At 49.8% G+C, this 18,767-nt stretch overlaps 1 protein-coding gene across 1 annotated transcript in view; it reads right to left on the reverse strand.

The window, feature by feature from the left end:
* Positions 1-2,805: 2,805 nt before the first annotated feature.
* ACTR3B (actin related protein 3B) overlaps positions 2,806-18,767 on the reverse strand; it is a 62,100-nt gene continuing 46,138 nt past the window's right edge. The window contains 5 exon segments of the mRNA XM_032483050.1: positions 2,806-3,682; positions 4,185-4,268; positions 5,280-5,405; positions 15,028-15,128; positions 16,581-16,752. Coding sequence (XP_032338941.1) covers positions 3,587-3,682; positions 4,185-4,268; positions 5,280-5,405; positions 15,028-15,128; positions 16,581-16,752 — 579 coding nt within the window. The 3' untranslated portion in view covers positions 2,806-3,586.

Consider the following 18,767-nt stretch of genomic DNA (forward strand, 5'->3'; position numbering starts at 1 on the left):
CTCCCCACACGGACACAGCAGTTTGGCAACTAGATCACAGTCTCACACTCATCTCCAAGGCCCCATCCACACCCAGAAGCTGCCAGCACCACCAACCGAGCCAACACTCTCATCTCAAAATTCCCTAAATTCTTCGATTCCAATGAATTCGACCTGTACACAACGCCCACTTCAGTGATCCTGTTGACTGAGAAGGGCGCCCCCTCTGAGATCTTCCCTATGACCCCACCTCCCAACCTCCAGTCCTCTCTTCCTTTGACTCCCACCCTACCAGGACTTCTCAGACACTTCAAGGACAGAGAAGCCCAGGACACTTGCCCTGTCACCACACTTGCCTGGCAAAACCCCAGCCCGAGGAGGTCAACTCATGGCTTCCTTCGCTCGTCCCCCGGGCTGCACGGATGCTCCACGGGAGGGGGTCCCCCAGCCACGTGGATCTGTCCCACTGCAGCTCCTGGTGCTGCCCGGGCTTCTCCTCCCTCTGCTCGCCTCTGGGCCACATCACGTCCCGCCTCCGCCAGGACCTCGACCTTCAACCTCCCTCGCGTGTTCCTTCCCGTACCCTTCACACATGTGGGAAGAAACCCTAAGCCTCCGAGCTTTAGCCCAGCCGAGGCTAGAAGACTAGTGAACGCAGAGCGGGAGCCCGGAGGAGCAGTGGCGGAGCTCCCGGGGTAAACCCTGAGGGGTCCCCACAGGTGGACAGCAGCCCTGCACCAGCTCCACATCTCGTGAGAAGTCACCAGGTGCCCTCCCAGCAGAGCGTCCCTGCGCACTCTCGTCATCACAGAGCTGAGCTGGTGTCTCTGGCTGTCAAACAGCATGAAGCAACTCATACTACTTAAAAGTTTACCAGTCCTGAAGCTACTGACTTGGAATTTTAGAATGTGTTTTGTGAAGAGTGTGCCTTTGCTGGAATGTTTTTTGTAGAAAACTGTCCCCTGAGAGTTGTGAGCGTTTTCACCACGGAGGGTCTGACCCACCAGTTCGGGCAGCACTTCAGGCATCGCCGCCGCGTGAGCCGCTGCTCAGTCTGGAGGAAGCGTGCGCGTGGGTTTCCTTACGGTCACTCACATGTAAGCGTTTCTCCTCTTTACAGAATGACTAACGCACACTGCAGAATCACGTCTCATTTCTACACATAGTCTCTGGCAGGTTTATTGAGAAAACAAAAAAAAATATGACTCCCTTCTACTAACAGCACTAGGGCCATAGCAATTCTCGGGCAGATAAGGAAACAGAGAAAAAGAAATCGTTTGCTTAAGGAACAGTTAGAATTCAGAGACAGATCTTTCAGATTCAAAAGCCCTTCCTTCCGCTCCCCGGGGATTCCAGGCCCAGCTGCAGACTGGCATCACCTACGGGGTGAGAAACAGACAGTGAAACACAAAGGCCGTCTCTAGTCCCGCCCACCCCCACCCCCCCCCGCTTCTGACGCACTGATGGGGACGGCTCTCAGCTCACACCAGCCACGTTCCCTTGTGTCACTCTGTCCCATCAATTCTGTGTTAAAACAAGACCCTCGGATGAAGATCCTGCAAGATGAGAGACAAAAATACAGTCTCGAACATAATCTTATCCAGACAAGGGCCACGGAAGGTTTAGAAGTTCTGTGGTTGAAGAACGGGTTACATTAGTTGCAGTTTAGCCAATGCCTGGGAACACTGGACCCCTGACACGGGGTCACTGGAGGAGCTGCTGCAAACAGCAGGTGAGCATGCTGCTCAGAAGCTCAGGGCTGGTACCAGCACACAGGAGCACGTCACTGGGCATCTGCGGGAAATGCACCTGCTGACCGAGTCCCCCACAGTGTAGAAACAAGGCGTGAGCACAGAGCACAGTGAGGCTGGGGAGGCCCAGGGCCCCGTGGGGAGCCTGGGAGGAACCCCCACAGGTCCTGGGGTCCCTGAGCAGAAGAGGAAGATGGCGAGCGCGGTGCAGAGGGAACTACTCTTCGCTAACGCGTGGAGGACAAACTGATGGCCGAGCGTGTGTGACACCACGGCTGGAAGGCCAGGAGGAAGCAGAACAGTCCCGGGACCCTGAGTAGCGCAAACCCCAGAGGGAAAGCAGAGACAAGTCTGTTTGGACAAAAGAAAAACCAAGGGGTCTGAGACTCTCCACCGAGGTGCTAGTGGGTCTGGGGACACTGACCATCAGGAAAAAGGGTGACCCCAGGCACAGGAAGCTCAGGTTTTACCATACTGAGAGGAGGGTTTACTTTTCCCAAACTTCCTCCTAACCTTAAATATGACCAAATGTTTCTTTACAAAGGCAAATTTTCAGGGGAGATAGGGGTAAACTTCAGGGGTAGACCATGTGCTCAGCATGCACAGGTCCTGGGTTCAACCTCCAGTACCTCCATCAAAAATAATTAGAAGAAAAAAAAATTAAAACCAAAGGCAGATTTTGAGAGTAAAATATACTTTATATCTTAGAAGAAATACCATAATAACAGTTTAAAAAGTATTACAAGAAGAATGGGATAAAACTGAATCTCTTAATTTAGCAAATGACCTTTGGACCCAGCAATCTACTCAGTCAGAGTAGTTACTAGAAGCTTAAAGTCATGAATTCTGAATCCCTAGGAAGGGAGGCTGGACACCACTAGGCTCCCCCAGCTCCCCCAGCTCCCCCACAGCACTTCCAGCGCAGGCGGGCACTCCTCGCCACTCCAGGAGACTTCCTCCGACAGACCTGGTGTCAACCATCAAGTCCACACCGATGTGCAACAAACGCCACTATTCTTTCATCGTTTGGGCATGAAGGGGGAAACCAAAGACCACCACAGCACAACAGGAAATCTTCATAAAGAGTCTAACTGCTTTTATTACAATGTAGTAGTTCATCCAACTCACCAACGGCAAACCGGCAAACTGGCATCTTCTATAAAACAGTTCCAGAAAGTTCGAACAAGAAAAGGAAAAGACACATTGTCTGTAATAATTCTCATACAATGCTGCTTAGTGTTTAAACTTCGGATCACGCTGGTAAGTGTGATCACTTCCTAGCAAACATGTGGCAAAGACATTTGCTCTGTTTTGTCTGCCTACAAGCATCAGGACATGCCTCACAATTAGTAATGTTTTGTTACAACTTCCAGGACACCGAGATCTACTCGTGCTCAGACCGGCCAGTTGTACCAAATACCATAAATACAAAATGACTGGAAATATAAACATCAATTTGTATTTCAAGTTTGTAACATTTTATTTACAAAAATAGTCTGGGAGGAAAAGGGTTCGCAGCCCCATACTCTGCCCTGGGGGAGGGGGACGGTACTATTTTGCGCCACATTCTAGGTTTTTTCCTAACAATTTTGAGAGTCGGGGTTGAATTCTTTCTGAATTGTACTTGTGAACTAGAAGCTCCGGGGGAGGCGGCCGCGGGGGGCGGGCGGGCATGGAACAGGGCACGGAGATGGCTTTTACTGAATGGACTCCGGGCGCCTCATGCACTGGGCGGCGACACGAGCACGCTCTGACACCAACACCACACGCACTATGTACAGGACCACGGCGTCTCCGGTCGGGAAGGACACTTGGCGCCGATGCGACACTCCCAGACGGTGGTGTCCACGCCGACGCTAGGACATGACCCCGAAGACGGGGCTGTGGCGGCAGACGCTGGGGCCGTGCTCCTCGTAGTCCTTCTTGGTGTGGCACACCTGGAAGAACTCGGGCTGCGGAGGCGACAACCAGAGGGAGAGTGACCGCGCCGGGAGCGGACGGGACTAAACCCCGAGTGAGCAAATGGCTCTCCTGACCCAAACCCCTTCTCCACCCGGCCTGCCACAAACTCTGACCTCTCCAAGGACCTCAACTACTTAACAGGAGTTGACTTCATTTTTTAAAAATTTATACAGTCTCTCCTTGTGCTCGCCCAAAATTAGTGGTTCGTTAGCTAGTCACAAATTGGAGGAGAAAAATTTCTAATTACTTGGAAAAAGCACTAGAATTAACGACTAATGCAAGATGTTTGGGTTATTTCCGGTTCCCTCATCCGTATTACCTGTAACCCCTAACTGGCAGGGGGTGCGATGTAAAGGATAACTGAAATATCTTTCCTATCTGGCAGAATTAAGTGTGCGGCTGTTTAGAGCCACACCAGTCGGCACACACACAGCCTAACCTGCGTGCAGGTGGCACACACATGACAACAGGGCAGCCGGGACAAGCACTCACGGTCGAAGCGAGCATGGAGCCCCCGAACCACACAGCGTAGCGCTGCATGTGGTGCGTTACCACCTGGACCTCCACGGGCTTCGGCTGGAAGAGGAAGAGGTGCGGGTTTACTCACCAGCGCGGACGGATGGACGGACAGACGCGTCCGACACCTTTCTGCGGACAGGAGGCACCCCTCCCACCCTGAGGTCCAAGCATCCCTGCTCTGTGGCGGCATTAGCCCTGCTCTGCCTCCAGAGGAAGATTCTCAGCTGATCCTGCTGCCAAACCCCCCTGCCCCGGGCCCAGCCATGCACAGAACAAAGTACAGAAGTCAAGGGTTACCAGGGGGTGGGTGTAGCTCACGTGGTACCCAGCATACCTCCACCAGTACCTCCACCAAAAGAAATAAATAGATATACCTAATTATCTACCCCCTAAAAAAAAAAATTAAAACAACAGAAGTCAAGGGTTACCTTTACCTAGAGGCATTTTAAAAAGTAAAACATCCAAGTAACTAATTCAACTGATTATTTTTTACTAAACAAATGAGATGTCTTAGCATTTAGAGATAATTCAAAAAAAAAAAAAAAACTAGATGTCCTTAAAATATTATAAGAAATTACATTTTGCCAACAGTGTGATTCCACCAGGTGAGTCGGACGTGCAGGTTTGCTGCCACTCACCTTTCACGAGGCCCAGCCTCGCTTAGAGCTCGAGGAGAATCAGCAGCTAGTTAAGAATGGTCATCTTGGAGGAACACATGCAGCTCTGCTGACATGAGCTATTTTAGTTTAATAAGGATGTTTCCAAAGGACAGTCACGATCCTCTGGGTAAACTGACTCCCTCTCCCGGGATACTGGTCGTTACCCACAAGCTGCCCTCCCAAAGGGCAGAGAGACTGCTGGCACATCAGTCCTCACTGCACACCGGGGACGAGTGCAGGCAACGAGCCTCTGGACGCAGTTTCACAGGGTGGCTGAGAAAGAGCTTCAGGCCCCTTGTGCTCCACGCCACCCAGCCGAGCGAGGCCCCTGCAGCTCTGGGCGGGAGGAAGCGGGGCAGCTGGGCGCAGAGGCCCACCTGAGAGCCTGCCCCCACCCCCGGGCCCCAACCTTTATTCTGCCGCCACTGAGCTCCTCGCTGAGTTTCAGTCTGGCGTCCACCACCCTCTTTAGATCTCTCTGCAGTCGGCGTCCAAAATCCCTGAACATTGTCGAGCCTCCAGAAAGAACGACGTTCTAAAAGACACAAAGCAGAGTTTCCTGTTCCGGGGTCCCACCCACAACAAAAGCCCCACACGCCCAACCACTGGTCTGAACAACACACTGCAACCTACACGGAGAGATAATAACCGAAGCAAGGTTAATGCTATCAAAGCATAAACTGTATTTTTTTTCTTGAGTCACAAATTCTTCAATCAGTGCTTTTCCTCAATTGTAACCAAGTGAAAGCATAGAGCAAGTCTGTTCCCACGTGCTCCCTCTGGACAGTGCGAAGCTCTGCAAGGTCCAGGAGGCCAAAACAAATTGTATAAATCGACAAATGAGTTGTTATAATAAAAATCTAAGGCCAAACACTTGATCTTTTAACTGTTTTGCCTTAGTGATCACTGGGGGCAGCCTTCCAACCCACCCCCAGGCCTTACCAGCAGGGCTTGCTGGGGGTTGGGGGAGGGGGCACGTCCGAGTGAGCGGGGACACCCCTGCCACCCGACCCTCCACCCCGCTGAGACGCGAGACGCGGCCCAGCGGCCACGCGGGAGCCAGTGTGTGGACGGGGTGGGGGAGCTGCATAACCCTCTCACCAGCCTCTGGTGAGAGGTAAAGCCACATCTTCCAGGCTGCAGGATATTACTTAGGATGATGAAAGTGAAGTTAAGTGTATTCTGACTTCACCTTCTTACAGAAAATATGACTTGAGAAAACCAGAGAAGAAAATCGAGCAACTCTTCACAGAGCCAAGAAAGCTCTCCTTCGAGCCCCCCCCGGCAGCCTGGAGCCCCCTGACTGCCCGGGTCAGGACTCCTCCGGGAAGCTGTGTCTGTGTCTGAACGGTAAATCCCTCACCAAGCCTGCGGGTCTGGGGAAACACAGCCTCCTGGCCCCAGTGACCAGGTGACAGGTGAGCAGATGAGAAGGGTCCTCCCCAGCCTCCTACTGCCCCTCCCAGCCAGCGCTGAGCAGGAAGGGACCGTCCTCCTTCCTTGTGAACCCCCCACTCAGACTCGGGATTAGCAGGTGACATCGGGGGAGCAGAAAGGCAACAGGACCATGAGGACCCAGTGATGCTGTGTCCACTGGGGACCCATGCCCCACCCCCCAGTGTCTGCAGGGAGCAGTTTCACCTCCGTGACCTGCTGACTGTGGGTCAAGTGGAACAAGCTCTCCAGCTGCGGAGCTGGAGACACGTGTCGGCGCCGGAGCCTCCACAAGGCCTCCGGCGGGACGAACGTGTCCCACTGTCTCCGAGAGTCTCAAGCGCAGCCTGTTTTAAGGCAGGCTCTGGGCTTGGTCTTTAGGGCCGGGAACGGAGGGTGGGTCTGAGCTAAACCTTCCCTGGCTCTTCCCAGCGGGGGAGGCTCCGCGGGTGCCCAGAGCCCCGACCGACAGCCTGTGGCTGCCCCCACCCAGGAAAGCAGCGCTACCCACGAGAGCCCCCAGAACGTCTAATGGCAGAAAAGCACCCGGGGAAGGCCGCCTGCCACCAGGACCGGGCGCGCACCCGCGTGCCCGTTCCCTGTGTACCGACCTGTCTGCTGCCACCCGTCCCGGCTCTCCAGGGAGGGTCTCCCACCAACACCCCTCCCCACGCTGACCACCAGGCATCTATCACTTCTTAACTGCAAACCTAGATCTTTCAGGTAGCATCCTGCCCCAGGACCAATGCCACGGATAATCACCGCCACACCGCCGCCGGCGGAGAAACATCTCAGAAATAACAAGCGAGGGTTCGGTGCCTGTCAGAGTCCAGGGGCCGCGCACGGCTGCTGCAGTTATGAAAGCACCCCCTCAGGGCACCCCACTCACTGACTGCATCCTCGCATCCTGACAGGGCCGGCGGGAAGGTGGGCAGCACCAAGCCCCTGGCAGGTCAGACGGCCATCTTAAATAAGGTAAAACAAGGTGCTCCCATCCCTGTCTTCTTGAAGACAGGTCTCTTCACCTGGTAACACCTGCACATAAACTGCATACCTGTTTGCTCCTAAAAATCACAATTTAAATGCATCCTCGTCATCGTATCTTAAAAGAAGCCTCAGAAAACAAGTCTCAACTTCATAAACTTGTATTAATACAAAACCTTTCTCTAATCCTTCACTGCCATTCCAATTCTGTCACCTGCTCCAGGAACATTCTTTACAGCATCTTTCTCTCCGGCCCAGGACACAGTCTTGGGTCAGTTATTGCAATTATTGTCATATCTCTGTAATGGGTTTTTTAATTAGAAATTAATTCACCAGAGTATGAAAATGAATGTTCATCATGATACTTCAGAAGCACTGCAAGATCTTGAGTTGCCTTCGAAGACATAACATACAAGGTTCACTTTTTTCATTCATTCACACAATAAAAACAGTGCTGTGTACATGTTAAAACAATTACAGACAAAACTGCCAAGGTACTTCAGCAGGGAAAGATGCTGAACAATTAGCATCCGTGGCGGGATGAACATTTACTTACTGCCTTACTTCACACACACAACTTAACTCAATATGGATCATAAGTTTAAACGTACAGGCTAAAACTTACAGAACTTCCAGAAGAAGATATTTTCTTAAAATCTTCATGACTCTGACATAGGCAAAGGTGTCTTTGATAGGATACAAAAAGCATGAACCATAAAAATAAAAATGGATACACTGGACTTCATAAAATGAAAACTGTTCTTCAAAAGATATCACTAAGAAAATGAAAAGACGAGCCACAGACTAGGAAAAAGCACTTACACACCTAACGAAGGACTTTGTCCAGAATATAAAAAGTACCCTTACAACTCAGTAAGATAAAGAAGCCAACAAAATATGGGTGAAAGATTCAGAGACATGTCACAAAAGAAGACACAAAGTGACCACTACGTGCCTGACAAGACAGTCAACAGCATTTGCAATCAGGACCATACAAATTACAGCCATTACACACCAACTTCAGGTTAAAATATGAACAAATGAAATTCTTGTACATCGTTGGTGGGGGTGAAAATGGTATGACCACTGTGGGAAAAGTTCAGGAGTTCTAACTAAGTCAGACACACACTTGCCATAGGACAAAGCAACTGCGTGCCTAAGTACCCACCCAAGGGAATAAAACATATACCCACACAGACTGTACCCAAATGTTCACAGCAGGTTTTCTGAAGCAGCCAAAAACTGGAAACAGCCCACATTCCCATCAGTGGGCACACTGGCAACTCCACACTGCAGACACCACTCGGCACTAGAGAGGAATGAACTACGTCACCGGCAACTCGAAAACATGAACTGAGGAAAAGGAGTCAGAAACAGAGAACTCGCTGCACGAGTCCATGTCTGCGAGACTCCGGGGGTTCGTGTCTCACCTGTGCTCCCGGGAGACAGACCAGCTCCCCGGGGCTGGGGCTGAGGGCAGGGGGCCTCTCGCAGGTGACGGTTCTGTCCTGTGTCTGAGCTGTGGTGGTGGCTACATGGCTTTGTAAACGTGTCAAAGCTCTTCAAACTGTACACTTAAAGCGGATGCGGTTTATTGTATGTAATTATATCTCAAAGCTGCATTTTTAAAACAGGGCGATATAACAAAGTGGTGGAGGGAGGGCTACTTTGGAGTTGGGGCCTCACTGAAGAGGCTGCAGGAGCTGAGACTTGGCAGGAAGGAAGCTGGACGAGGGGCCCCCTGCACACTCACTTCCAGGCGACAGCGTGGAGTCCCCAAGGCTCTCCCGCCTGACGTGTGCCACCTGCAGGCAGAAGTGAGCTCAGAGCAAGACCATCCAAATTTATCCTCACATTTCACACATTAACTCCTACCAGCTGCTACAGACAAGGAAGCCGCAGCTAGCGTGGGTGCACCCAGCGGGCACCGTCCACGCGGACAAGGCAGTCAGCGGCCCGCGGCCAGCAGCACACACGGACATAACATCTCCTGCCCGGCCCTAACCAGGCGGGCTGCCGGCCAGAACGAGCCCCTGTACTCTGCTCGGCTGCTGCTTCCAAGTGAGAGCACCCAGACTATTCTCATCCCTGAATCCCTGACTCAGCCTAGAATCCTAGCCTCCCCCAGACGTGGGCTCTGTTTGCAGAACTCCAGCCTCCAGGGTAGAAAGTGCGGACGTGGGTGGGCATGGCCTAAGGTGACCAGCCCTGGGGGAAGGCTGGTCAGAGGAGAGGGCCGCCTGGCTGGAACGCGATGCATTTATCTTCCTATTTATATTTAAAAAAAAACAAAGGAGAAAGATAGTCAAAGTAATAAGAGGTGACTGCTATTCTTCTTATTAAAGATTTTAGTACTTCTCAAATTTTCTAAATGCATTTTAAGCTGGAAATAATAATCTCTGCTCATCTGTAGAGTCTCAATTTTCTACCCTAACACTGTGTTTTTTAGGTTGCAGTCCTCCGGCCTGCCGGATGGCCACGGACCCTTATTTGCACAGCACACCTTCCACTCAGCGCGGTGGTCCGCTGTGTTAACTGGATCTGTTGACAGACCTCAGCAGTTACGGCAGGACCTTACCCTGCTGCCTAAATGTTTATTCCATGATGCCAAATAAAAGCCTCAACTGTACATCCTCTCTCCAAATGGAAAGGCCCTGTCCTTACACTAGTAAAAGGAGATCCCAGCACCTAGATCATCATAAATCTACACGTCACCTGTTAGTCACTTGGCACTTAGGTCAGAAAGATCAAGTCTATATTAATAATAAGTTCATTTAATTAACACCTTAGATGGTACTAAAAATAACAAAAATCCCCGATCCTGTAATGCTAAGTAGAGTTTGTGCCAGAGGCTCTATTCTTACTCTCAACCCAGTTTGGCAGACACACAGCGCCCCCTAGCCGCCGCCCTGCGTACTTCCCCACTTCCCCAGTCAACTGGGGGCGAGTAAAATGCCCACAGCGAGGCCTCGACCCCAACCACTCGCTGCAGGTTAAAATGACAGCTCGGTCAGAAGCTCCGGGCAACCGTCCCTCAACTGCGTTCTTGAAAGGCTACCTCTCCTTAGGGACAAGAGTTCTTTTTACCCTCAAACTGAACTCAGAGACTGCAATCCCACCAAAATCTGAACAAACCTGTTTCAAAACCATGGACGGTGCGGCACCCACACTGTCCTAGGGGATGCCCACGTGACGCTCGTGGCCTCGGGGCTGCGAGGCCTCATCTCAGCATCACCTGACGCGGCTGATGGCAGCTGTCTTCCCTTGACTCCGGAGCGTTACTTCTCTTCTTTCTTCAGCCCCTCCCTCCTGCTCCCACGGTGGTCAATCTTCTGTGTCAGCTTGGCCTGGCCGGGGCACCCAGCGATCTGAGGTGCTGCGGGGAAGGCACTCTGCAGGTGTGGTTAACATCAAGGAAAGAGGACCCTCCGTAACATGATGGAGCCTCATCCGAGGAGCGCAAGGCCTTAGGAGCAAAACTCAAGTGTTCCCAGAGCAGAGGAGTCACCTCAAGCCTGCCGCGTCAGCTCCTGCCTGGGCCTGCTGCCTGCTGGCCGCCCTGTGAACCTGGGACTTGCCAGACAGACCACCTCCTTAAAATGAGTCCTGAGACAGAGAGCAAGTAACAGCGACCGGCTGCTATCTGGAGAACCCTGACACGGTCCCTCTGGTCTCCCTGCTGCCGCCCCCTGAAATCCGGCTTCCTTGGTTCTGCCCACGGCCCTCCTGCCTTCTCAGCGGCACGTGCTCCTGCGGACCTTTCACTTCCTCCAGAACACTGACAGTCCCCAAAAGTCTGGCCCGATCTTCTCCCAGCCTCCAGAAGCCAGACCTCATCCCTGACGCCTCCTCGAAGGCCCTCCTTTCTCCCGCACTTCCTTTCTCAGTAAACGACACCCCTCCTCCTAGACATGCAGAGACCTGAGCCTCTCGAAGCTCATCAAGGGTCTGCGAACCCCTCAGGGCCTCTCTCTCCATCCACACCACACTCCGTATCACTGCCACCTCCCAACACGGGCACCGTGCGGCCTCGCCCACAGGACCCAGCGGCCTTCACCCGGATCTCCCTGGCTCCAACCCACTCCCTCTGGTGCAGCTCAAGCACTGTCCTAAAACCTAAGTCAGATTACACAGCCTCCTGCATAAAACCCTCAACACACTTAGGATGAAGTCCAACTCCACGCAAGGCCCCTCCAGAACGTGCCACTTCTCCCCAGAGCCCTTTTAAACCACAGCTCTCATCGCCCCCTCCCTATGGGCCCTGCAGAATCGGGCCCCTGTGCACAGCCAGGCTCATTTTCAAACGTTAGGTCCAAGGATGCTGGGGTCCTTCCAGATTCGCAGACGCTCTGGCCTCCTCCACCTGGTCCTGCAAGCAGTCCCTCCTCTGACCAGACCGCCCTTCCAACTCCCGTGCGCACTCCCGGCTCTGACCAGGAAGTCACGGCAGCCTCGGGGCTGGGAGGGGCCGGAGCCGTCCCACTAGCACATACACAGCCAGGTAAGTTCGCATCCCATGAAGGGACTCTCAGTGCGGCTCTTCAGTCATACAGTCACGCTGCAGGGCCTCCCCAGCCACACATGTCCAGGGGCGACTGTGCTAAGTGACAACAGGCTTCGGAAAGCCCCCCGACCTGGCGAGCCAGTGTTCAGGGTCCACATCACCCTGAACCCCACCCTCACCCCCAGTAACACAAAGACCCCTGTCTCCCCTCCCAAGACACGACGGTTTCCAGGAACCTCGGCAGGTAGCATCAAATAAGAGCTATGGGGTATGAACCGGAGTCAGGGCTGAACGGGCAGAGTTCTTAACCCTCTCTGTCCACCACCCCGCCCCGAACTACCTTCTGCTCCATTCACATGTGACTTCACTCAGGATTTCACCTGAATAAAGGGCCTATTTTGAAAAGGGCTGAAAAAAACAATGACATCTTAAAATATGTATTTTTCTCTCTCAAGTACTAAGGGTATTTTAACTCATTCAACATTGAAAATAAAAATTTTATATATATAGCTCATTTACTCTGCAACATGCTTCTCTGATTTTAAAGGTATTAACATAATTATAACGTATCTACCCAATTCAAGCAATCTGTTACAGAAAAGTCATTCCTTGAACTATACCAAGATGTATTCACATCTGCTTTACAAACACAATGAATAAAAATGTTTTACCAATCTCCCAACCCACTGCTAGAGCAGGTTTAAACATTTATTGCTGGCCCCACCCTCCCGCCTGGATTTGTTTCCCACCACGTCCAGTGCCCTGGGGCTCCACCCACAGCAGGTTTCTCAACACCTGCCCGCCCCCACCCGTCTGCACAATGCTCCTGCACTTGCCCCACCTCCCCCCTTTTCTCTGCAGGCCACGCCCCAGACTCAGCCCGGTGCCACCCTCCCCAGGCTCTTGCTCACTCCCTCTCACTAGATGCCATCTGCCCCTTCTTTCAGTCACCGTCACTTGCATAATTCACTCAAATGACATTTCGCTTGTGGTGGTTCCCCTCAGAATTATTTCGATATTATTTTAGTTCTTAGTAAGACAAGAACCATCTCTCACACGTACTTAAATCCTCTAATTGAACAACAATAGTGTCTTGTATTTAGTAGACACCCAGATATCTGATAAACAGAATTCAGGAACAGAAGACACCAGTCGCGTTACAAAGCACCCAAAACTGGCTTTGCTCTCAAGGAAAGCATGAAAGTTACTCAACGCTGACTACCCCCAGAGTGAACTAGTTGCTCACAGTGTCTCTCAATGTGACTACACATTGAATCAAGTGGGAAGCTTTTCAAATCAGGATGCCTGGGCCAATTATATCAGAATCTCTGGGGGGTGCAACGTGGGGGGACTCAGCTCCGGGGGTGATGCCCACAGCCAGCCAGGGCTGAAAACTGGTTTCAAGCAGCACATGCTGCCTGCAATGACTTGACCTCCTGGATAAATCACAGGCCTCCAGGACTCAGCTCTCACACACTAGCATCCTCCAGACCCAACCTCCATCACACTTGGAAACTGAACAAAAAAAAGCAGCATGTGAACACCCTTATCTACAGAACAGACTGAAATAAAAATTAGATTATGACTACTTCTAAAAAATAGTTTTGGTTTTCTAAAATGTCTGAATTTTCAAAGCCACATTTTATATTCTCCACCACCTTTTTCTTGTCAATGAGCCTGAGTAAGGTGTTCACTCAGTGACCAAGAAGATCTCAGGTGTTGTCAGCAGGACCTAAAGCAAGCCTCCTCCTACTTGCTTCATCAAAAGAAAATCGACCTATAGTTCCCACCACCGAGCCTGGAAAGCAGGCTGTTACCTGGCAAGTGAGCTCGCAGAAAGGGGTGTTTTGGGGCCTCAATATTAAATTCATTCACTCATCAAGCCCCTGTTTTGGAAACAAGACTAAACAGTGCACACTTGTTCCTTGCTTTCATGGACAGGAAGACACAGCTAATGTTATGTGAGATTTAAGAAGTAGGGACAGGACACATACTGCACTAAACTTAATACTCCCATCTGCCTTTGCTTTCCCTTCCTTGCACATTTACTGGAGGAGAGAGGTGTTTAATTAAGGTTATATACCAATAAAAACCAAATTATAATTTGTTTTTACCCATCAAATTTGTCTATATAGAAAATGTTTTCCAATAATAAAAATAACATTTATTAACCATAAAATTTCAAATAATTTTAAAACACAAAGAGTAGAAAGTAAGAGTTATCCATCTCTTGCCCAGATATATTTTATTTCCTTTAAGGAGTTTAGCACATATCATTCAAAACTTTTTCTTACATACATACATATACACACACACACACACACACACACACACACATACACACATACATACACACACACACACATACAAACTATATTTAAATAAAATGAAATAATACTATGTGTAAATTTTACAACTTGCTTTTTCATTTGACAATATATACTGTAGACATCTTTTCATTTGAATTTACATTGCTTTACCTCATTCTTTTTAAAGGCTGAATAGTATTCTACTGTCCAGATGAAATAAACTGTATTAAGCCCTCCCTACTGAGCCTGGTCCTCTCCCCCCTAAGGTGCAGGCCCCTGCATCTGTGAAGGGGAGACGTGGTCTTGGGGGAAGAGCAGGATGTGCAGACAGAGGTGAGCAGGCAGGGAAGCAGGGCCAGCTGACTGCCACTTTCTGCCCCTCCCCTCTGGCTTTCAGCAACACTTCCTTCATCCTACAGTTACATGAACTGCCTTTTTCTCCTTTCAAGTTTCAAAATTCCCTGCACTCAAAGAATTTTGGAGAAACATTACATGAGCATTTTCTGATTGTTCATTTCAGATTCCTCCTTCTCTCTGACAACAACACATCTGGCACTAATCTAAATACTCATGAAGCAAGACCAGCAAACTCACAGAAAGCAAGAGGGGAAGGACCCCCTTGATCTTTCAGTCAACATGGAGGGTTAAAATTGTCCAATTTAAAAATACAGCTGGGCAGATAAGAATAAGAGATACTAGAATATTTAAATCAAATACTTCTGGCTAACTGAGTTATATTGCCAAGCATTTAAGTCACCCTCACTCCAAGAAAAATATTTTACCAGGAATCAGGCCCTTAACAAATCCTATAAAACAGAAGTCAAATAGGACTATCTGCAGACTGATGGTAAGGGTCTATTATTCTCAGAATGCTGGGCCTTTAATTTCAGAATGAAATCCAAGCATGTTACCCAAGCAGCTTATACCTTATATAGCAGATGGTGGACATCAATGGGACAGTTCTGTGTTACTTTGTCAACAACATCTGAGATGGATTGCATAAAATCCAGGGTTGGTGAACAGAATTTTGTACAGATATAAAAGAAACAATACACATTTCTCTCAACAACTTTTTTAAAATGTAACTTTAACAAATACAGAATTCACTATGCCTTTTAAACCATCACATTGGAATGAATGTGTCAAATTAATCCAAGTGACTCTGTGCATGGAGTGATGGTGACATGTCCCTTCAAGAGATGAAATGTGTGGGTTTAGAGAGGGAAAAGAAATCAAACAGTAACAAAGACAGACCAGCCCTGCGTTAGAATACACAGTGACTCAAACTTTATATGAGATTGTAAAAAGCAAGTGCTCAGTGTATGTGGCATGTAATGAAAAATATTGTAGATAATGAGCATGTGATGTATAGACACTAATGTCATGAAAAAGTTAGCCAGGATATAAGAAAAAACCTAGTCAGTGACTCACACTGTAAATCTGAGCTAGAAGACTGGGAATGGGGAATGGTGGTGGCTTCTAGGTGAAACAATCAATATGGTAATAACCATGTTATTAACTAAAAAATCTTACATTCAATTCCATAAGTGAAATAAGCTAAAGTATAAGTAATTCAATTACAAAATTCTTAAAAATGCTTTAAAAATCATGAAAAGTGTCAATGTGCTCGAGGGAAGAAGAAGGTGCCATGCAGCTGTTCACTGGACTTTGCTGGTTTATGTCTATTTTAACTGAAGACTATCACGAGCGAATGAGTGCCGTGATATCAGGTACTGTCAGACATACATTGTGTGCCATTTCCCTGAACAGTCATACACATCGAAGAACAGGCAGTGGTTTGTATTTACCTATTAAATGTAAACTGAATGAGGCAGAAAAATATACCAAAATACAAATAAAGTCCATTTTACTTAAACCTTAAAATATTGCCTCTTAGTTACTGCTTTTACAAACGCAGTAATAATTCTTTGTGACTACTTGCTAAACTGATGATATCTTTAATTCTTCTTTCCAAGGCTGTCCTCAGACAGAAGCTTTATCTAACTTGCAGCAGGGAACACAGCAGGACCAGCTGTACTGGGTTAAATGTTGGACTGGGGATGGATCGTCATGTGTGATGGGAAGGTTATATGTACGCTATCGTACTCTTATACAGAGGCAAATTCCAATCAATCCTCGAGATTAACTAGTTTTCATATCAGTAGGAGATGAATTTCAAATCCATTCTCTTCTATTGCTCTTAAAGCTTCTTCCTAACCACTCTTGGTTTAACCAACCATTAACTGTTTAACAGATAGCCAGACCCAAAGAGGAGCATGATGAAACACCCAGTCAAGTGCGTGGACCATGCAGGAGCCAGAGCAGCCACTGAAGCTGCAGCCTACACTCCCAAGGTCCTCCCTGAAAGGTGGCCACCTCACTTGGGAGCCCAACGGGGAGCCACTCTTGCACACACGAGGTGACAGCATTGCTCCACACACGTCATTCTCTGCACACTCAGAAAGCAAATGTCTTACCTCTGGGTGAAAGAAAATTTCAGGGCCTGGGAAACTTTCCTAGCCAACATCGATAATGAATTTCTTCTGGCTTATGGCATTGTTCCCTGTTTGCTGTTTGATCCACTTCCGCTGATCCACGTCATACTTGGCAAACTTCTTGACTATATTGGGGCAAATGTGACAGTACTTCTCCTGCAGACACACACACAGAGATGTCACCAGGCATTAGCGGCCACCCAGTCTGCCCTCCGGCAAACACCCAGTAACTCCAGCACCACAAACCCCCGACATCAGTCCTGCCCAATGCCACAGCTCCAAGGGACACTTACTGGGCTCAGTGATGTCTAACAGCTATGCTCTGGCCACGTACTCTGCTTTCTTTCCAGCTCTGCTATTAGTCCCAGCCTCACTGTGTCACATGTTGCTGCCTACTATCTGAGATGATGTCTGACGGTGCCTATCAAGTCCCTAGTCTCCATCTCCTCTCTTCTTACTCCTTGTATGCCCCCACGTGGCACCTGCCCAGGCACTCGCTGCCACCCACTGGGACAAGCAGACCCGCATCGCAGCCCAACCCAGATCTGAAGGCAGCAGATCTGGCCCTGTGGTCACCACATCCGATTGGCAGGTGGTTAACCTGCTCTGCGGTCTGACACAGCACACTCAGTGGCTCCATGACAGAGAGTTAGTGAGTGCCTAGGCACGTGGGATGCACAAGTGAATAAAACACACACAGACCCCTGCCCACTGGCCCATACACTGGCTGAGAGTCAGAGTAACAAGTGACAGTGATAAATAAGTAAATGGCAGAGCACTTTATAAGGTGCTGGGACCATGAACCAAAGGAAAGCCCGACTTTGACAGGATGGAGCTGCCACACATTGGGGCATGAGAACCCGCTCAGTGCCAGCCCCAGCCTGTGCTGTGCAAAGTGTTTCCTCAGCTGGTGATGCCTGACTGGGGGTCTCTGGGTTGATCATCTGTCCTTAGAGCTAACCTCACAAGAACAGCAGTTGGCCCCTGGGTACCGGATTCTGAAAGTCAGCTTCCTGTGGGCCAGGTGGGCTTTGTTCAATGCCTGCACTTTGTCAGGCCCAAAGCTGGTGCTCAGGAGGACCTCTGAAGGCATTTTCATGATACTAAGTTCAAAATTTCTTAGAATCCCTGAAATGAAACCTAATACCATCCTTGGTATACTCTGCACAACTGTAAGACTGATGGGCCAGACTTGCTACACACCCCTGTGCTCACTGATAACTGAGTGAGTGGGTCACCCCATACAACTTCAAATCTACCAGGCTGAGGGCAGAAACAGTAAGTTGTCCTAAGACACCAGGTCAATGTCTCGCAGCAACTCAGAGGCTTAACTGAAGGCAGGAAGTGCCTCCACAGAGTTGATGGTGTGCAGTGTGTCAGCCCCAAGTCCTGGACCACCACTGTCCCCCACCAACAGAATCCACGCATCCACAGGCCCACTCCTGCCCACAGGGGCAACAAGACACAGGGTAACTCTGACCCACTCCCACAGAGAGAAGTGGGGCAAGAACTAACTGACAGCAGGGATTGGGGTGGCTGACCTGCAGGGAACACAAGGAGCTCTTTCACTCCTGACCTTCATGGCTGAGTGATACACTGTCACTGCCCAAATGGGCCAAACCTGGTTCAGGGTCAGAGATGGACCCCAGAGAGCCAGTGAGGAAGGTAAAGCCCACCACGAGGACTAGGAGAGCAGCCTCTGTCACAGTCAGCACACTCAGGGCCCCACTCGCCCGCACGCCCCCAACGGTTGGGAGCTAGAGACTCCAAGGCACACTGGTGACAGGGGTGGGGTGGCCAGGGAACTTGGGTCAAATATCCAAATTTATTTCCTTGAAGAAACACAAGGAAAGGACTAGGGGAAGTTCTAGGAAATATTTTAACATAAAAAGAAAGTCTTATGCTACTTCTGTAAACCTTCCCCCAGAGGGAAAGGATTGACTCCCATGGGCTGCCCAGGACCACACACCCAAGCTCTGAGGTGCCCCAGCCCTGGAAACTCTAGTCCTGGGCACACCCGGGCACCCAGCCACCCTACTCACAGGAGCCCTGACTCACACCTGTGCACCCTGTCCTAAAAATACCTCTCCGTCCACCAAGAGTGTCATGCAAAATGTGGGACTCCCCCCAGGCACTAGCTTTCCTTCAACCAGCTTGTTACTGGGTGCAAA

The sequence above is a fragment of the Camelus ferus genome, chromosome 7 (genome assembly GCF_009834535.1).
Source record: "Camelus ferus isolate YT-003-E chromosome 7, BCGSAC_Cfer_1.0, whole genome shotgun sequence".
NCBI classification, from domain to species: Eukaryota; Metazoa; Chordata; class Mammalia; order Artiodactyla; family Camelidae; genus Camelus; species Camelus ferus.